This window comes from Thamnophis elegans, chromosome 1 (genome assembly GCF_009769535.1).
Source record: "Thamnophis elegans isolate rThaEle1 chromosome 1, rThaEle1.pri, whole genome shotgun sequence".
NCBI lineage: Eukaryota > Metazoa > Chordata > Lepidosauria > Squamata > Colubridae > Thamnophis > Thamnophis elegans.
In genome coordinates, this window is record NC_045541.1 from 172,008,071 (window position 1) to 172,025,920 (window position 17,850).

Sequence of the window (17,850 nt, forward strand, 5' to 3'; positions counted from 1 at the left end):
TGCTTGCTAACTGGCATATATTTATGATGGTTGCAGTGAGCTGGGATAACATGATTGGAATTTGAGCCCTTCCAGGCTGGCTTCTGACAAGTCAATGGAGGGGAAGCCAGATTTGCTTAATGACCATGTGATTCACTTAACAGCAATGTTTCGCTTAAAAACTATGGCAAAAAAAGATTTTAAAATTTGGTACAATTTGGTTAACAACCCTCTTGTTAGTAACGGAATACTGGTTCCCAACTGTGGTTGTAAGTTGAGGACTACCTGTAACTCCTAAAATGAGCAGGCTTATCATGCAATGGTACCCAGATAATGCACAAATTAATTGGGGTGGGGGGATGAGGCAAGGAAGAGATTGGCAACTGCAACTGTTCAGGGTGATTAAATACAAATAATATTTCCTTATTGCTTGATTTATTTACTATTTACTACTTGAATTATTTACTAATGCTATTACTATTTCCCCCCCTATTTTATCAAAGAATCCTAGGTAGAAACAATCTCATTGGGTAGGGTCTTGCAGGCTAATTTATGTTTGGGAGACCAAGGCCAGCACTTTGGTGAGAACAAGTAGTCAGAAACTCCGAGGAAACTTTCTGGGTGCAACAGAGGTGGGGAACTATGGACCCTTTATGACTTGTGGACTTCAACTCCTGGCTGGCTCAGGAATTCTGGGAGTTGTAGTCTGCAGAGTCATAAAGGGCCCGTAGTTTTCCACTCCTTGAGTACAAGAACAATATCCAATCTTGTTTGATCCCCCAGCTTCTGAAATGCCAAAGCAAACCAGGTCTGAAGTTCCACTATGAGGCAATTGGAATCAGCAAACAGCCATCAGAAGTCCTCCTGCCCAACCCCTCTTCCAGAAGGCTCCTTCAGGTCCCCTTTCAACTCGGCTTGGCAGGCCACTTCAAACTTTCGTTTCTCCAGATACGCCCCAGTCCTCATTCATTTCTCCCCAGGGTTTCCCAACACAGGAGCCCATGTGCTTGGTTAACTGCCTAAGCAAAAGCAGTTGAATCAACAGCAGTTCCAGAAGAAAGGCTGTTGGGAAAAACAACCCTAAAGAACTGGGATTGTTAAAACTCAATAGCGGAGCAAATATTAAACCAATCTAGTTTAAAAAAAAGATGATGATGTGGCAAGGAGTTCCAACGATACCATGGTGAACCAGATGTTCCCTTCAATTTCCTGTTTTTTTTATTTCTACTATATGCCAGAACATTTTCTGTCCCCTCCCCCTCAAATATACCTGGACAAGTGAATGAGAGCCACGTCCACTCGCTTCCTAAAGCTCATTTTATGACTTCTTACCTTTTTGAGGTGCTCATATCCACCGGCTCATCACCCGTCTGAACTTCCACTCTGATGGTTGCTTTCATCTCCCCTCCTTTTAATAATCCTTGGACTTTACTAGATCCAGAGTCAGTCTTTAGCTTAAGGTCCCCCCCTTCGGAGTTGCCCTCGGGGCCCCCCAAAAGCCCTTTGTCCATTTTCATTTTTTTACAGTCCACGTCGTTTTGGGTGACTTCCCGTTCAAGTGCTCGCTTCTGGCTTCGTGTCCTGCAAGCTTCCTCCGTCATTATGGTGCTCTGGAAGAGGAGCACAAAGAGGTGGTGGAGGAGGGGAGGGAGAGAGAAAAAGAGAAGGAGAGAGGAGAGAGAATGAGAATATGTTCACTACACCAACCAGGTGCCATATATATGGCAAATCAAGTGGTTCAGCTCCGATCCTATACTCACACTCCCCATCCCCCATCACATCCTGGAGTGGAAATCAAATAATCAAAAGCCAAGACTGGAGGGTGTTTTTTTTTGGGGGGGGGGAAACAGGTGCAAGTATGCCTAACTTCCCATAGGAAATCCAGAGCATTTCCTTCTGACAATGCAGCCTCCTTTTCTTATCGTTTTAGATACCCGGTTTTCTTTTAAAGTTTTATTTCTAGTGAAGTGTTCCAGAGTTCTGTGAAAAAAAGTCCCTCCTATTTAAGGAGGTCGGAGGGGGGTGGCTCCCCCCCCCCAATACCCGGCTGCCCCATCAACTCTTCCTGGCTAAAAAGGAGAAACTTTTAAGCTGATGCTGAAAATAAGGCACTTGATTCGGCAAACCTCCTTAAAAACCAGGAGCTGGGTAAACTCTTCCCATCGCAACCCTTTTAAGTCTGTTCTGAAAGTGCTCCGGATCCTTGGGAATTCAGGTGGGAATTGGGGGGGGTGGGGGAGGTTTTGAAGGGAAAGGGGCTTAAAAAAGTTTTGTTTGGAGGAGGGAACATGCACTGGAGAGAGAGAGAGGCCTGCTTCTGACCAAGCCTCCCCAGCCCTACCTGCAAGGAGCACACATATCTGATGGGGGTGGGGGGAGGAGAGCTGAGTCAGTTTGTGATCCCATGACATCACTGGATCTACACATGACCCTTTCCCAGGATTCAGTCGGAGACACAAAGCACTTTCCAGAAAACCGGTCTGAACTGGTTCCAGACAACAAGCGAAGTGTCGTTAACCCTAGCGGAGGCACCATCTTGCAGTGCTGGCGTGTGTGCGGCTGCGGCATCTGCCGCAGCTGGCATTCCACAACAGAAGTCCCGGGGACCATCCCCTCTGCTCCTCTTAAAGGGGCAGCGCGCTTTGACACCAGCGCAGCAGCCATGGCTGCCGGGACACCACTTTGCCAGGGAAAGCCACTTTGTGTGTGTGTGGGGGGGTCTTTTTTTTTTTAAAGATTTTTTTTAAAAAAGTAAGCCAAAAAGGGAAAAGAAGATCCAATTCAGAATGAGAAGGAGGGAAGGGGGCAGAGGAAAGAGGAAGGGAGCAGAGAGACATTGTTTTGGGGGGGGGGGGAGAATAGTTGGCAAAGGCAGTGCAACTTTCTCAATGCAACTACACGAGAAAAACTAGAGAAAGGCGTAAGAGAGGGAGGAGGAAAAAAAGCCTTGGGAAGTAAAAGAGGACATTTCTGGAGAAAAAACTTCCAAAACGAAGAAGCCAAGTGGCTTTTTACTATCAAGACATTTCAGTTTTGAGTTTTCACTCCATGATAGTCCTCGCTCTCTTCAAATTTTCCATATCTTCCCCACCCCCCCAAAAAACCCACACCTCACCGTAAGACTATCAACCTGCTGAAACAAAATCATTATTTTCTTTTCCAATCTGTAACAATTCAGCAAAAGCATCCTGAGGGGAATCTCGGTTTGGAGCGAACGTATTTTGAGGGGCTTTTGAAGGTTTCAGGCTGTAACACCCTAGGAAATACAGAAAGTCTCTTTGTCCATTGACGATTGGACTCTCTGAGGAGAAATATGTGAGGAAAACCGACATTTCTTTAATTTAACCATCGTACAGCCACAAGAGTCTTGGGTTAGTTAGCGTGGTCCTGCTTCACCAGAAGGGATGTTGTATTGCTTTTTAGTTTGCAACTGCTATACACGGATCCCGTAGCCTCTCAGATCATGTGTGACACATGTGGCAGAAGTCAAATAAATATGTCTGTTAGGAATTGGTTCCAGTTGTTAGTTCCCACCTGCCCTCCTCTCTGGCCATTTGTCTGCAGAGCTCAAGCTTGTCAAAATTGACTGGCACCTGGTTTCAGACAGGTGGGGGTTCTTCCCCAAATGTTTCCAGAAATGAAAGACCTGTATACTGCACCAGTCAAAGAGGTCTGTGAAAATATTTACAGACCCCTCGCATCCTGGACACAAATTGTTTCAACCTCTACCCACAAAATGGTGCTATAGAGCAGTGATGGCGAAGGATTTTCTGCTCGGGTGCCAAAAGGGCGCGCATGTGTAGCCACACCCATAATGCATTGCCCTCTCCCCACGCATGCACGCACAACCCCCCCCCATGTTCCTCCTGCGCATGTTCCCATGCCATGAAAGGCTTTAAAGGTTCTATCCAACACCCCAAATTGGATCCAGCAAGAAAATGGCAACCAATGCAGCTTGTGCCAACAGCATTGTTGATGTGCCACTCTAGGGATCTACATCGCTATATTCTGTACCAATTGTAGCTTCCAAATATGGTACTTTTAAAGGGTAGAGCGCGCTGCAGTAATCTGAACAAGGGATGATGAGAGCTTGAGTGCCTGAGTACAGGGTCTATTTCTTCATACTCCCGCCAACACTCTGCCCCAATTGTATTTCTAAGACTATCTTGATTTAAAAGGTTCCCCCCTCGCTCATATGTGCTAGTCGTTCCTGACTCTAGGGGGCGGTGCTCATCTCCGTTTCAAAGCCGAAGAACAAGCGCTGTTCAAAGACGTCTCTGTGGTCATGTGGCTGGCATAACTAAATGCCTCAGGCGCACGGAACACTGTTATCTTCCCACCAAAGGGGTCCCTATTTTTCTCCTTGTATTTTTACATGCTTTTGAACTGCTAGGTTGGCAGAAACTGGGACAAGTAACAAGACCTCACTCCATTACATGGCGCTAGGGATTCAAACCGCCGAACTGGCAACCTTTCTGAACGACAAGCTCAGCGTCTTAGCCACTGAGCCACGGTGTCCCTTCCCTCCCTGATTAAAAAAAAAAATGCTATAAAGCAGCAACCTTTCTGGCTGTGGACCAGCAGCAGGGGGTGGGGGTGGTGGTTTAACATGTGGAACCTAAGCCCGCCCATGTTTGCCTGCCACTTACACAACCCAGTTCCCAACAGACCATGGACTGGTACTGGTCTGCGGACCAGAAGTTGGGGATCCCCGATATAAAGCACATCAACAGCTTCAAGCGTAATTTAATATTTCCAGCAATGCTTCTGGACCCATCTGGACTCTGATGGTTTTATTAAAAATGTCCTGGTGGGTAGGCACAACCAAATGTTTCATTTACTTTTGGTAAGTTAGGTTCTCAGATTGTCGCCACCTAATAATTTTCCCAGACTGCCCACAATGTTCACCTCCAGATGTGTCCATTACCGCAAAAAAGTAGGGGGGCACCCTTATGCTAACTAACAGCTTGTTTCAACCATGATTTATTAAATAAGCTACAGTGTCTGAGATCGCAGGTGCGGAACAAAAGGCAAAACAAACTCCATAGGGTAATTAAGCGTAATTGAACCACCCAATCATTATCCGACTGCCCTGTCCAGAATTTCTCCCAGCCCTACTTAGAGATGGCCAAAAACTGAGTGTGTCAGAGTTTTACCTCCCAAGTTATGGTGCCTCGTTCTCGTTTTGCAGGAATACATTTGCGGCTTAAGGATGACTGGGAAATGCTTGGATGTAGAGAGAATGATAGAAAAAAAAAAAAACCTCAAGACCCCAATGGAAGTTAGAGGCATGCAACTTGGAGATAAGAGAGGGTGTGGGGCCAACAAATAAAATTCAGAACGAAGATAAAGATGGTTCAACAGGGATCTAATTCTTCCTGAACTCCTAGCTAGCAAATCAATCAATTTATTTTTTAATTGGGGCATATTTTGGCCAGAGTATGAATGAAGGAGCCTTTTGCCAACAACAAGAAAGAGACTGCAAAGAGCACCTAATCACTGATTCTCCTTCTACCTTAGTAAAGGATCCTCTTAAACCAGGGGTCTCCAACCTTTGGCAACTTTAACACTTGTAAACTTCAAGCAAAGCTGGCTGAGGAACTCTGGGAGTTGAAGTCCACAAATCTTAAAAGTTGCCACGGCTGGAGACTTAAACCTCTATGTAGGAATGATGTCCCATGTTAAGTTTTCACCTTGTATATCTCAGCTTCCAGCTCCCATTACACTAGAGGAGTGTTTCCCCAAATCTTGGCAACTTGGAAGATGTTTGGACTTCAACTTCGCGAATGCTGGCTGGGGAATTCTGGGAGTTGAAGTCCAAACATCTTCCAAGTTGCCAAGATTTGGGGAAACACTGCACTAGAGTCAAAAACAAATCTTCATCCTAATAGAATGCTGTGTACCCAGTCTTAGTCCACATCCATCTTGGGGCAAAAAGAGTTTTCATATAGGAACAATACCTTTGAGACACAATGAAACCAGCAGGCTATACAACCCTCAACTTAGATACCTGCTGCTTAGCAGAGTTCTTTATTTCCTTATTACAGTAATTTGTATACCACCTGCAAATGCTTCACCTTTCCCTGGGGGCCATAAGCTAGTGGACACCTCCTTTATACGTTAGCAACCCACACCTTGTGCTTTCGATAAGAGTCTACTCCAACTCCCAGGATCCTTATTAAGCATAGCTGGCTATTGATTACGGGTAGTCCTTCACTTCCGACCACAATTCAGCCCAAACTTTCTGCCGCTATGCAAGACCATGGTCAAGTGAGCCTTGCCCAATTTTTACAATCTTCCTTGACACAGTTGTTAAGTGAATCACTGCAGTTGTTAAATTAGTAACACGATGGTGACTGTATTTTTCGGAGTATAAGGCGCCCCGGAGTAGAAGATGCACCAAGATTTTAAAGAGGCAAATTAAAAAAAAAAGTTTTTACACTCTGCAGACCTCCCTAAAACAGCCTGTCTGTTTTAGGGAGGTCTGCAGGGGGGGGGGCATGCATAGCCTTTAGGAAGCTTGCAGAATGCTCCTGGGGGCTAGCCCCCCCCCCCAATGAGCAAAAATTGCCCCATTGTTTTCCAAAAACGGGCCCGTTTCTGTCAAAAAAAGGGCACGCATAGCCTTTGGGAGGCTTATAGGGTGCTCCTGGGTGCTGGGCGGGAGCAAAATTGAGCAAAAAATAGCCCGTTTTTGGCTCATTTCTGCCCTCCCCAGCCCCCAGGAGCACTCTGGAAGCCCCCTAAAGGCTATGCATGACTATTTTTGCAAAGAGGGTGGGGTTTCAGGAGGCCAAAAATGCTGTATTCAGTGTATAAGACACACCCAGATTTTCATTCTCTTTTTTGGGGGGAAAAGGTGCGTCTTATACTCCGAAAAATACATTAAGTGAGTCTGATTTCACCACTGACTTTGCTTGTCATAAGATTGCAAGAGGTGATCACATGACCCCAGGACACTGCAACCATCATAAATATCACATGGCTATTGGGATGCTGCAACAGCCGTAAGTATGAGAAATGGTTGCAAATCACTTTTTTCAGTTCCATTATAAGTTCAAACCGTCACTAAACATATGTCTGTAAGTCAAGGACTACCCGTACTGAAGCCCAGCTTGGGGAAGACTGCTCTAGGTGGGTCAGAATATCTGTCTACAGAGCCAGGAAGCTTCCTGCTACAACTTCTTTTAACTCATGACCATTTCTTGATATCATCCATTGCAAAAGACTGGACTGTGGTGAAGGCACAGTTTGTGACTCACATTGTATCTAACTTCACGGAAGTTAGTAGCCCACTTGCAACACAAACGTATGTGAGCACACAGACCCCTTTGTAGTATTGGGAAATTGTTCAGTTTTTGCTTGGCTATCCTCAAGTAATTTCTAGTCAGCCTAGGACAGGGGTCGGCAACCTAAAACATTCAAAGAGCCACAAAGGTCGTAACTGGAAGCCCCCCGTTCAATTCTGGAGCCAATCGGAAATCCGGTTTCCCCACTATAGAGTCTTCTCCTAGCACGGCGTCCTTTTTCCTCTACCTGTCCTAACTGAAAGCCCTATCAATTGTGGAGCTGACCAGAAAACCTGCTCCTTGCCGTAGAGTCTCATCCTGGCTTGCTGTGCTCCCCCCCTCCCAACCGGAAGCTCCTCTCAAAATTGTGGCACCAACCAGGGACAGGGAGCCATAGCAGAGGGATGAAAGAGCCATATGCAGCTCCAGAGTCGCTGGTTGCTGATGACCCCTGGCCTAGGAAATCCTGCTTAAGCAGGGGGTTGGACTAGATGAACTGCAAGGTTCCTTCCAAGTCTGTTATTCTGTCTCTCAGCCCAAACACAGAGGACATCAAATGCCTGTTGGACGTGACAAGACAGGTAGTATTTCACATTTTTGTTTGATTTGTCCGTCTTCAAAATATCATGTTCAAAGTAGCCCATTTACATACTCTAGTTATTTTCGTATGGGGAAATCTACAGCTTTGATAAAATTATTTCACCAAGTTACTGGGAGAGAAATCTCAATTCACCACAGGCAACCAGACTGAGATTTAGCCTTTTTTTCCCCCAGCACTACTTTTAACATTTTACTATTTTCTTGCCGTATAAATTTATGCATAGGTTGCAATTTATGCAACCTATCACAGGTCTTTTATTCTCTGTGCTCCAACACTGGGAAGCCATATTTCCATTAAAGGTAAAGGTTTCCCTTGCACATACGTGCTAGTCGTTCCCAACTCTAGGGGGCGGTGCTCATCTCCGTTTCAAAGCTGAAGAGCCAGCGCTGTCCGAAGATGTCTCTGTGGTCATGTGGCCGGCATGACTAAACACCAAAGGTGCACAGAACACTGTTACCTTCCCACCAAAGGTGGTTCCTGTTTTTCTATTTGCATTTTTACATCCTTTCGAACCGCTAGGTTGGCAGAAGTTGGGACAAGTAATGAGATCTCATTCCGTTAGGAGGCACTAGGGATTCGAACTACCAAACTGCCGACCTTTCTGATTGACAAGCTCAGCGTCTTAGCCACTGAGCCACCGCATCCCTAACGCATTTGCATTGGCAGCCCCCAAATGTGTTTAGGTCCATCCCTCTCCCTTAAAGAAAAGAAGACCAACCTGGGATAATTCAGGCAGTGTCTTTTCCAACATGGGTGTCTGTGACAGAATTTTATCACATATTGACTGAATCACCTTCTGCTTGAAGACAGGCAGAGAGAAGGGACCTTTGTTGGGCAATTACTGCTTTCTTTCGCCACTGTAGGGAAAGTTATAGGAAGAAAACATAAAAGTAGAAATGAGTTCCATTTTAAGATACAAGGAGAAGAATCAGGCATACACCCAAGTTTCCCCAGAGTAGACTACATCACACTGTCAAACGAAAGGTTAGCTGTCCGGTTAAAGAAAACTTCATTTAAAGGAGAATATTTGTAGCTCAGGGTTGAAATGAGGAGTCCTTGGTGCTCTCTGCACTGATGATGTTGCCTAGTTGGGTAATGAAACTTCTGCAAGAAAACAACCCAGGTCAGAGAGCACCAAGGAACTCTCAAATCTTCATTTATCCCACAGATTTTCATCTATTGCCTGCATTCAAGTAACAAAGAAATTGCTTGAAATTGGTATGGGAGAAGGTTTCTTTTGTTTTTATAAAATATTGTGCTATGTGCCATCTCACCATTCTTCATCCATGAGACTCAGACATTTCATATTTTCTCCTAATACAGGGGTCTCAGCAATTTTAAATGCTCAAAGAGCCCTTTGGACCCGTTTCCCACAGAAAAGAAAACACCAGGAGCCACAAAGGTCCTAACCGGAAGCCCCCCCGTTCAATTCTGGAGCCGATCGGAAGTCCAGTTTCCCCCACCATTAGAGTCTCCTCTTAGTGTGGCATCCTTTTTTCCTCTACCTGTCCTAACTGAAAATCCTATCAATTGTGGAACCGACCAGAAAACCTAACCCTTGTCATAGAGCAGTGATGGCGAACCTATGGCACGCGTGCCACAGGTGGCATGCGGAGCCATTTGTCAGGGAACGCAAGGTGCTGCCCTGTCAGCTGGCCAGCGGACATGCGCGCACTGGCCAGCTGAGTTCACCCTTTTTAAAGCCATTTTTCGCCCTCCCCAGGCTCCAGAGCCTTTATAGGAGCCTGGGGAGAGTGAAAAGAGCCTCCTGCCCCCCCCCCCCCCCCCGGGAGGCCCTCGGGAGGCTTCATGAGCTTCCATGAAGCCTCTGGAGCGCAAAAAACCAGCCCTATGGGAAAACTGGAAGTTCGGGAGCGGACTTCCGATTTGCTCGGAGGGTCGTTTTGACTGCTCTGGAGGCTTCAGGGAAGCCCCCTGAAGGTCCCTGAAGCCTTCGGAGCGCTCAAAACGACCCTCTGAGCAAACAGGAAGTCACTCTGGTTTGCTCGGAGGGTCGTTTTGACTGCTCTGGAGCGGGGGGGGGGGGGAGGCTGTTTTTGCCCTACCCAGGCTCCTATAAAGCCTCTGGAGCCTGGGGAGGAGAAAAAAAAGCATGCAAAAAATGGCTAGTTGCGCCTGTAGTGTGCACATGTGCACTGGGTGTGTGTGTGTCGTGCATTGCATTATGAGTGCGGCATGCCCACACATGCCCCCCTCCTGCGCTCTCCCCACTTATGGCACCCGAGCCAAAAAAGGTTCGCCATCGCTGCCATAGAGTCTCCTTCTGACAAGCCGTGCTCCCCCCCCAAAACCAGAAAGTCCTCTCAAAATTGTGGTGCTGACTGGCGACAGGGAGCCGCAGAGGGACGAAAGAGCTACATGCGGCTCCAGAGCTGCAGGTTGCTGTCCCAATAGCACCCCCCTCAATCTCCTGCTATCCTGACTATTTTTTTCCCCCCAGATAAAATTGCCAAGAAATGAATTAGGCCATCTCTGGTACCACCCTGGGAACAAGTAATCAACAGCTTATACATCCAAGCAATGTGTCCTTTCAACAATGACCATCTGTGAAGATATTCTTTTCAGTACTGTATTCGTTTTGCTCTTAGGTTTTTTTAAATAATCAAGTTTTATCCCATTTTTGCATCTGTGGCAATGCATCTAACTGGGCTTATTGGGAAGTACAGCCCCATACATCTAAAGGCTACACAGGTGTGAAAAATACCCACCAAATGTTAAGACAAATGTTCTCCTCAGGAAGTAGAAACTAATCAAGGAGAGAAGCAACTTAGAACTGAGGAGAAATTTCCTGACAGTTAGAACAATTAATCAGTAGAACAATTTGCCTCCAGAAGTTGTGAATGCCCCAACACTGGAAGTCTTTAAGAAGATGTTGTATAGCCATTTGTCTGGAACGGTATCGGGTTTCCTGCCTAGGCAGGGGGTTGGACTAGAAGACCTCCAAGGTCCCTTCCAACTCTGCTATTGTAGTGTATTGTATTGAAGTGGCCATACATTATACTGTTCACTTATAGATTTATATCCCACTTTTTTTGCAGCAGCGCAGTAGTGCTCTCTCCTGGTTTTCCTATCCTGTGAGATAGGATGGGCTGAAAGAAAGAAAGTGGCCTAAATACCCTCATAGGGCTTGCTTCCACCTGTCTGTCTGTCTATCTGTCTGTCTGTCCATCTTCTGAAATACTCTCATCACTCACAGAGACCTGCCAGCTTTCCATCTTTGATCTCGCATGAACTCAGCCTGTTTGGTTATTGGACAACCATTTGTCTGAAATGGTATAGGGCAGTGATGGCAAACCTTTTCGACACCGAATGGCTAAACCAGAATGTGTGCGCACACGCATGTGCACTGGAGTGTCTGAAACCTGAAAACCGGGTGGCCGGCACGTATGCGTGCGCCAGAAACCAAAAAAGCAGCTGGCGATGGCACGTGTGCCCACAGAGAGGGCTCTGCCCGCCACCTGTGGCACACGCGCCATAGGTTCGCCATCACAGGTATAGGGTTTCCTGCCTGAGCAGGTGGTTGGACTAGAAGACCTCCAAGGACCCTTCCAACTCTGTTATTCTAGTCTGCTAAAGGTGAGCTGATTCCGGGAGGGGACTAGAACTGGGGTCTCTCTGCCCCTAGTCCAGCCGTCTTCCCCACTACCTGATTGGTACTTGGGCTGTGAGGGAGGAATTGGCTGAAAATCAGCCAATGAGCTTCTGGGGCTGAAGGGGGCTAGGATCTCCTTATTTGGCAGTCTCCAACCTTGGCAACTTTACAACTGGGGGACTTCAATGCCCAGAATTCTGGGCATTGAAGTCCCCCAGTCGTAAAGTTGCCAAGGTTGGAGACCCCTGTTCTTGTTGCAAGTCCAGCACTTTCTTCACTGTCCTCCATTGTGAAAAGATCTGTATCCTTAACTACTGAGATGTTCTCCAGGGGCCTGGATAAAGACGAGAGTTGCCTACAATGAGCTACCACAAACCCTTTTCGCTGGGGATGCTAGTGAAGGCACCTGGGGTTTCCGCTTTCAAAGCATGTGCTCTGTTCCCACTGGGCTATGGTCCCCATATATTGCACACACACACGGGACCAGAGGCGAAGGTTTCTTGAAGAGAAAAGATCCGACAAATAATAACACAGCCTTCGACTTTCAGCCACTGGTTTAGAGATCATTTGACGTTAAAATGGCAGTGAAAAAAGTGACGTAAATGAGATCCAGTCCCTGCCCGTATGTCCCCCCCAGCCACGTGAACAAAATTTGAGTGCTTGGCTACTGGCATCTGCTTACGAAGGTTGCAACGTCCCAGGATCATTGCTTGTGACCTTCCCAGCTGGCTTCCAACAAACAATGGGGACATGACGCATTTGCTTAACGACTGCATGATTTGCTTAGCAACCACGGTGATTTGCTTAACAGGGCAACCAAGACGTATCAGACATGACTGACTTAAGAACCACCTTCATTAGCAATGGATATTCTGGTCCCAATGGTCGTAAGTCAAAGACTACCTACCTACACGCCCAGACACTTTTGTGTGTGTGTCATTAGCTTTTTAAAAAATACAATATATCCTCTTTTGTATTGCCACAAAAAGTTGGCACAGAATCACAGGGTTGCCAAGGACCTTGGAGGTTTTCTAGTCCAGGGATGTCAAACTCAAGGCCTGGGGTGGGGGGGCACAGATCCGGCCTGTGAGGCTGCCCTGGAAACAGTGAAGGACCGGCACCTGGGGCGTTAGCCACAGAGCAGGTTGACCAGACACTGATCTTCCACTGGTGGCAGCCATCTGGTCCGGAACGCAGTTAGCCTTAGATCTGCAGGGCTGCTGTGGAGTCAGTGAGGGGGTGCCGAGACAATGGATCCCCCAGCACCACCACCCCCGGGCCACCACAAGTGACCCCCTGATGCAAGCAACTTTAGCAATAGCAATAGCAGTTAGACTTATATACCGCTTCATAGGGCTTTCAGCCCTCTCTAAGCGGTTTACAGAGTCAGCATATTGCCCCCACAGTCTGGGTCCTCATTTCACCCACCTCGGAAGGATGGAAGGCTGAGTTAACCTTGAGCCGGTGAGATTTGAATCGCTGAACTGCAGATAGCAGTCAGCTGAAGTGGCCTGCAGTACTGCACTCTAACCACTGTGCCACCTCGGCTCGAACTTTGAACTGGTCATGACCACCCCAGCCAGCCCCCTCCCCCCCGGTCAGCCGCAACCACCCCAGCCATGGCCCCCCCAAGGTCAACCACCACCCTGATGTGGCCCTCAATGAAACTGAGTTTGACACCCCTGTTCTAGTTCAACCCCCTGCCCAGGGCAGGACTCTCCTCACACCATCTCAGTCAAATGGCTATCCACAAATGGTATCTACTATCGTGAATCCTCATGTATATTCAAGAATATTTCCCAAATGAGCTAAAGGCTAGACAGCTGAAAGTGACTTAATATTTTTAACACCTCAGGATGGAATACAAACAAGCAGGAAGTACTAAGGGAATACAATTTAAAACTTGCTTTGCTACAATATAAGGGCAACCAGTAAAATAAAACCTTCGGTTGCCAATAATTTTGGTCAGAAAACCCTCAGCTTATTAAATCCTAAGCAATCTTCCATATCTCAAACTGCTGGTAAACTGCAGAAGTACTGTAGTACTTAAAGGCTTGGGTTTTTTCCCCCTTTCTTCAACTCATTTATATCCTTGCTTTCCTATAAACATTGTGATTCTGGCATTAGTCTATTTAAATTACTGCTCCCTTCCAAAACCTTTATTAAAAATGATTTCCAGTGATTTATGGATCCCTGTTACTACCATTCTAATTTTAAAATAAAGTTTAATTTCATTTACCTAAACAAAATTTAATAATAATTATAACAGATGAAAAAGGAGTGGAAATAAGGATGTGCAACTTTTAAAAGAAAAAAATCCAAGTTTTTTTTCTTGGAAATTTAAAAAAAATACCCTCAGTTGCCCAACAACTCCTAGGCTTGGCTGACTGAAAGGCCTTGGCTGCAGCATGTAAAGGGTTAAGTCCTGCCATCTTCATGCCATTCACTGATATGTCCATTAAGGGTGTTACATAACAAAATGGCAGACCTTAACCCTTTCCTTGCCACACTTCCTTTCACTGTCAGTCACACACTTCAGCAGGCTGAAATCAAAAGCACCTAAAGGAAAACTCCCAAGGCTGAATGGGTTTATGAGATATTATATTTTAAATAAGGTGTTGAAGCTTAAACTTAATGAACAACAACAAATTGAAAAAAGAAGTATAATGGTGTGTGTGTGTGGGGGGGGAGAATCGTGACTTCAATTTTATATTTTAACTTTTTAAAAAAGGTAGAAGTTTTAATGCTAACAAAACCAGCTTTTCTTAACAGGGGAAGCAAAGTGTGATTCTATGAACATGGAAATGCATTAAGTTTGTGTCAGGCATGTTGAGCAGAGATTTAGAACTGTCAAAATTACCCCATATTTGCAGATTCACCGCCTCCCCCCCCCCCAAGGTACAGATTACCACCTCTTCAGCAGCTTTAAGCACTGAAAGCTAAACCTGTTGCAATTCTCAATTTCTGGGTTATAACTTGAAGGTCTCTAGAGCAGCATTTCTCAACCTTAGCATTTTGAAGAAATGTGGACTTCAACTCCCAGAATTCCCCAGCCAGTCATGCTGGCTGGGGAATTCTGGGAGTTGAAGTCCCATACATTTTAAAGATTAAAAGTCCAAACACTTTAAAAGAAGCTGTTCTCGGCATTATCTCCAGCTGAACTACAAATTCTATCAGCAGAACCTTGCTAAGAGAAGGCAGGATGGAAACCATCACCAGCCTCATCTGGGGATGATGGACGATGGGGCGGGGGGGGGGGGAGCTAAGAAATGAGTCAGCTGATCTCCCGCCACATAAGCCAGTGCAGGGATCCATAGCATCTCTGACATGCTATCCAGCTTCTATTTGAAGAAGACCTCTAGCAAAGGAGAACTCATGATGTCATGTGGCAGGCTGTTCCCCTGGCTGATAAAAAGTTCCTCTTAAGACGTCTAGCCAAAAATTCCTTCCTCTTAATTTCAGTCCACTGTTTTCAGTCCTGCCCAGTGAAGCCACGGACAATATCCCCTCCCTCTTCTGGATGAGACCCTTTTGGATAACTGAAGACTAATACCGTATTTCCCATTTGTCTTTTCTGTAGGCAAATACTCCGACCCTTTAACTATTCCTCATTGGGCTACATATCTCCCAACTTTTCACCATCTTGGTAGTCTAGTCTTCTTCTGTTTTTTTCACTGTCCTTTTTTGAATGGTGGTCGCAGAATTGAATACACATCTCCAAACCAAGTCTGGCCAGGGCAGAGCAGAACGGGAACAATTATTTCCATGATATGAACTCTTTTATGTTTTTATTGATGCATGCCAACAGTATTTGGTTTTTCTGCAGTTGCATCACACTGCTGGCTTGCTTTCAATTTGAGATGGGTGAGGACATTCAGAGAATCCTTTAATGTACTACAGGTAGTCCTCGACCTACAACCGTTTCATTTAGCGACCGTTTAAAGTTACAAAGCATTGAAAAAAATGACTTATGACCATTTTTCACAAAAAAATGGACATGTGTTCCCATGGACATGTGATTTACATTCAGATAGCGATAGCAATAGCACTTAGACTTATATACTGCTTCCGAGTGCTTTACAGCTGTCTCTAAGCAGTTTACAGAGCCAGCCTATTGCCCTCAACAATCTGGGTCCTCATTTTACCAACCTCAGAAGGATGTAAGGCTGAGTCAACCTTGAGCCTGGTGAGATTCGAATTGCCAAATTGCAGCCAGCCAGTGATCAGCAGAGGTAGCTTGCAGTACGGCACTCCAACCACTGCGCCACCACGGCTCATGCTTGACAACTGGTTTGATATTTATGACGGTTGCAGTGTCCCGTGGTCATGTGATCCCCTTTTGCCACCTTCTGACAAGCATGGTTAATGGGGAAGCCAGATTCACTTAACAACTGTGCCACTAATTTAACAAATGCGGTAAGAAAAGTCGTAAAATGGGGCAAAACTCGCGTTAACAAATTTTTCACTTAGCAGCATAAATGTTGGGCTCAAATGGGTCCTTCGTAAGTCGAGGACTAACTATTGCCAAACCAAGCGAGGTCTCCCCCATCCTATATTTTTATACCTCACATTTTCCTCTTCTTCTCAGCCACAGCTGGGCACCTTCCTAGCCCCATCTCTCCCCACATGTGATTATGAGTCAATCCTACCGAGATGCAGTAATTATGGACACAACAGCACTGCAACTGTGCCTTCGGCTTCATCATCAAAACAGAAAAATGGGGCAAAGTGTTGAAATCACCTGAAAATATAATGGGCAGACCTCTTCTATGCCTAAGTCCTACCTACTCCAGTGTAAATTAACTTGCTAGTATCTGCCCTTGTTTTCCTAATACAAAGGCCTACTGAAATTCAAGTAATCAAGACTTAAAAGTATAACAAGGAATCTCATTCTGCACTCATGTTCTACACCATGCTTCAGTAAACAAATCCCAGAACAGGTAGTCCTCGCTTTCATAACCAGTCACTTAACCACTGTTTGGAGCTATGACAAACTTGAAAAGGGCCATTTATGAGCCATCCTCAAAGTTATGACTGCCGTAAACACACCCCATATGCTGTCTACATGGTAGCATTTTGAGCTAGCATTTGTGACAGGTTGCAGTCAAAAGACCACAATTTGTCACATTTTTTTGCTGGTTTCCCAGCAGAAAATGGCAAAAACTGCCCACTGGTTATGCTGGCGTTTACCATATTTTTTGGAGTATAACACGAACCAAGATTTTGAAGAGGCAATTTTTTAAAAAAAGTTTTTGCACTCTGCAAACCTCCCAAAAATGTCAAAAAAGGGGCATGAATAGCCTTTAGGAGGCTTGTAGAGTGCTCCTGAGGGGTGGGGTGGGAGGCAAAAAATGGGCATGCATAGCCTTTAGGAGGCTTACAGAGTGCTCCTGGGGGCTGGGTGCAAAATTGAGCAAAAAACGGCCCATTTTTGGCTCATTTCTGCCCTCCCCAGACCCCAGGAGCACTCCATAAGCCTCCTAAAGGCTATGCACCGCCATTTTGGTGAAGGGGCGGGGCTTCAGGAGGGAAAAATGCTTTATTCAGTGTATAAGACACACCCAGATTTTCACCCTCTTTTTTGAGGGAAAAAGGTGCATCTTATACTTCGAAACAAACGGTACTTAGCGATCATTTAAATTGCTTAACGACCATCATAAAAACATAGTAAAATCAAGTCAGGTCACATGGTAGCCCGCTGAGCAAACATAAGGACTCACACCAAAAATTCCGAGCTTCATTGTGGTCATAAGTCGAGGACTACCTGTACAGCTTTCTCCAACGGTCTGATTGACAGGTTATGCTTTTGAGGGATCTACTTGAACTACAGTTACTGCTTTAGCCTAGCTCAGGGAGATTCTCTAGACCAGGGGTCGGCAACCTTAAACACTCAAAGAGCCATTTGGACCCGTTTCCCACAGAAAAGAAAACACCGGGAGCCACAAAACCCTTCCGGTGCCTGACTATTTCCTGAGTGGCCACAAAACTAGCATATGTAGTTGAATTAAACATTCTGTTTTCTTCTGAAACGTTGCTTAGATTTAACCATGGTGGCCTACTGGGGGGGCTCAAAAAACTCAATAAATTGCATACCAGAGGGTGTTGCAAATTGGCGGTTGTGACACCTATTTTGAATGACAGGGAGCCGCAGCAGAGGGATGAAAGAGCCACATGTGGCTCCTGAGCCGTGGGGTTGCTGACCCCTGCTCTAGACCAGCAGCCTGGTTCCTAAAGAGGGGGTTTCTAAGGAACCCATAAGCAGTCTATGAAATTAACAGCTTTCTCTCCTTCTGCTCTTCTCCAGCAGCTAATTATAGCGGTGGTGTACAATGCTTGGTAGCATGGAGGCTCTGTTTAGTCCCCAAGGG

At 45.8% G+C, this 17,850-nt stretch overlaps 1 protein-coding gene across 10 annotated transcripts in view; it reads right to left on the reverse strand.

Moving 5' to 3' along the window:
* Nucleotides 1-17,850, reverse strand: part of GATAD2A (GATA zinc finger domain containing 2A) — a 123,878-nt gene that overhangs the window by 39,810 nt on the left and 66,218 nt on the right. For 2 of the 10 annotated variants that reach the window (XM_032213930.1, XM_032213713.1), the window contains exons 2-3: nucleotides 8,588-8,726; nucleotides 1,312-1,589 (exon numbers count right to left, since the gene is read on the reverse strand). The exons of 5 other annotated variants lie outside the window; for them this stretch is intronic. In XM_032213930.1, coding sequence (XP_032069821.1) covers nucleotides 1,312-1,589; nucleotides 8,588-8,620 — 311 coding nt within the window. In that variant the 5' untranslated portion in view covers nucleotides 8,621-8,726. Of the gene's footprint in view, nucleotides 1-1,311; nucleotides 1,590-2,320; nucleotides 2,516-8,587; nucleotides 8,727-17,850 lie in introns of those variants that run through there. 3 more of the 10 variants (XM_032213860.1, XM_032213798.1, XM_032214416.1) reach the window with 3 other exon arrangements.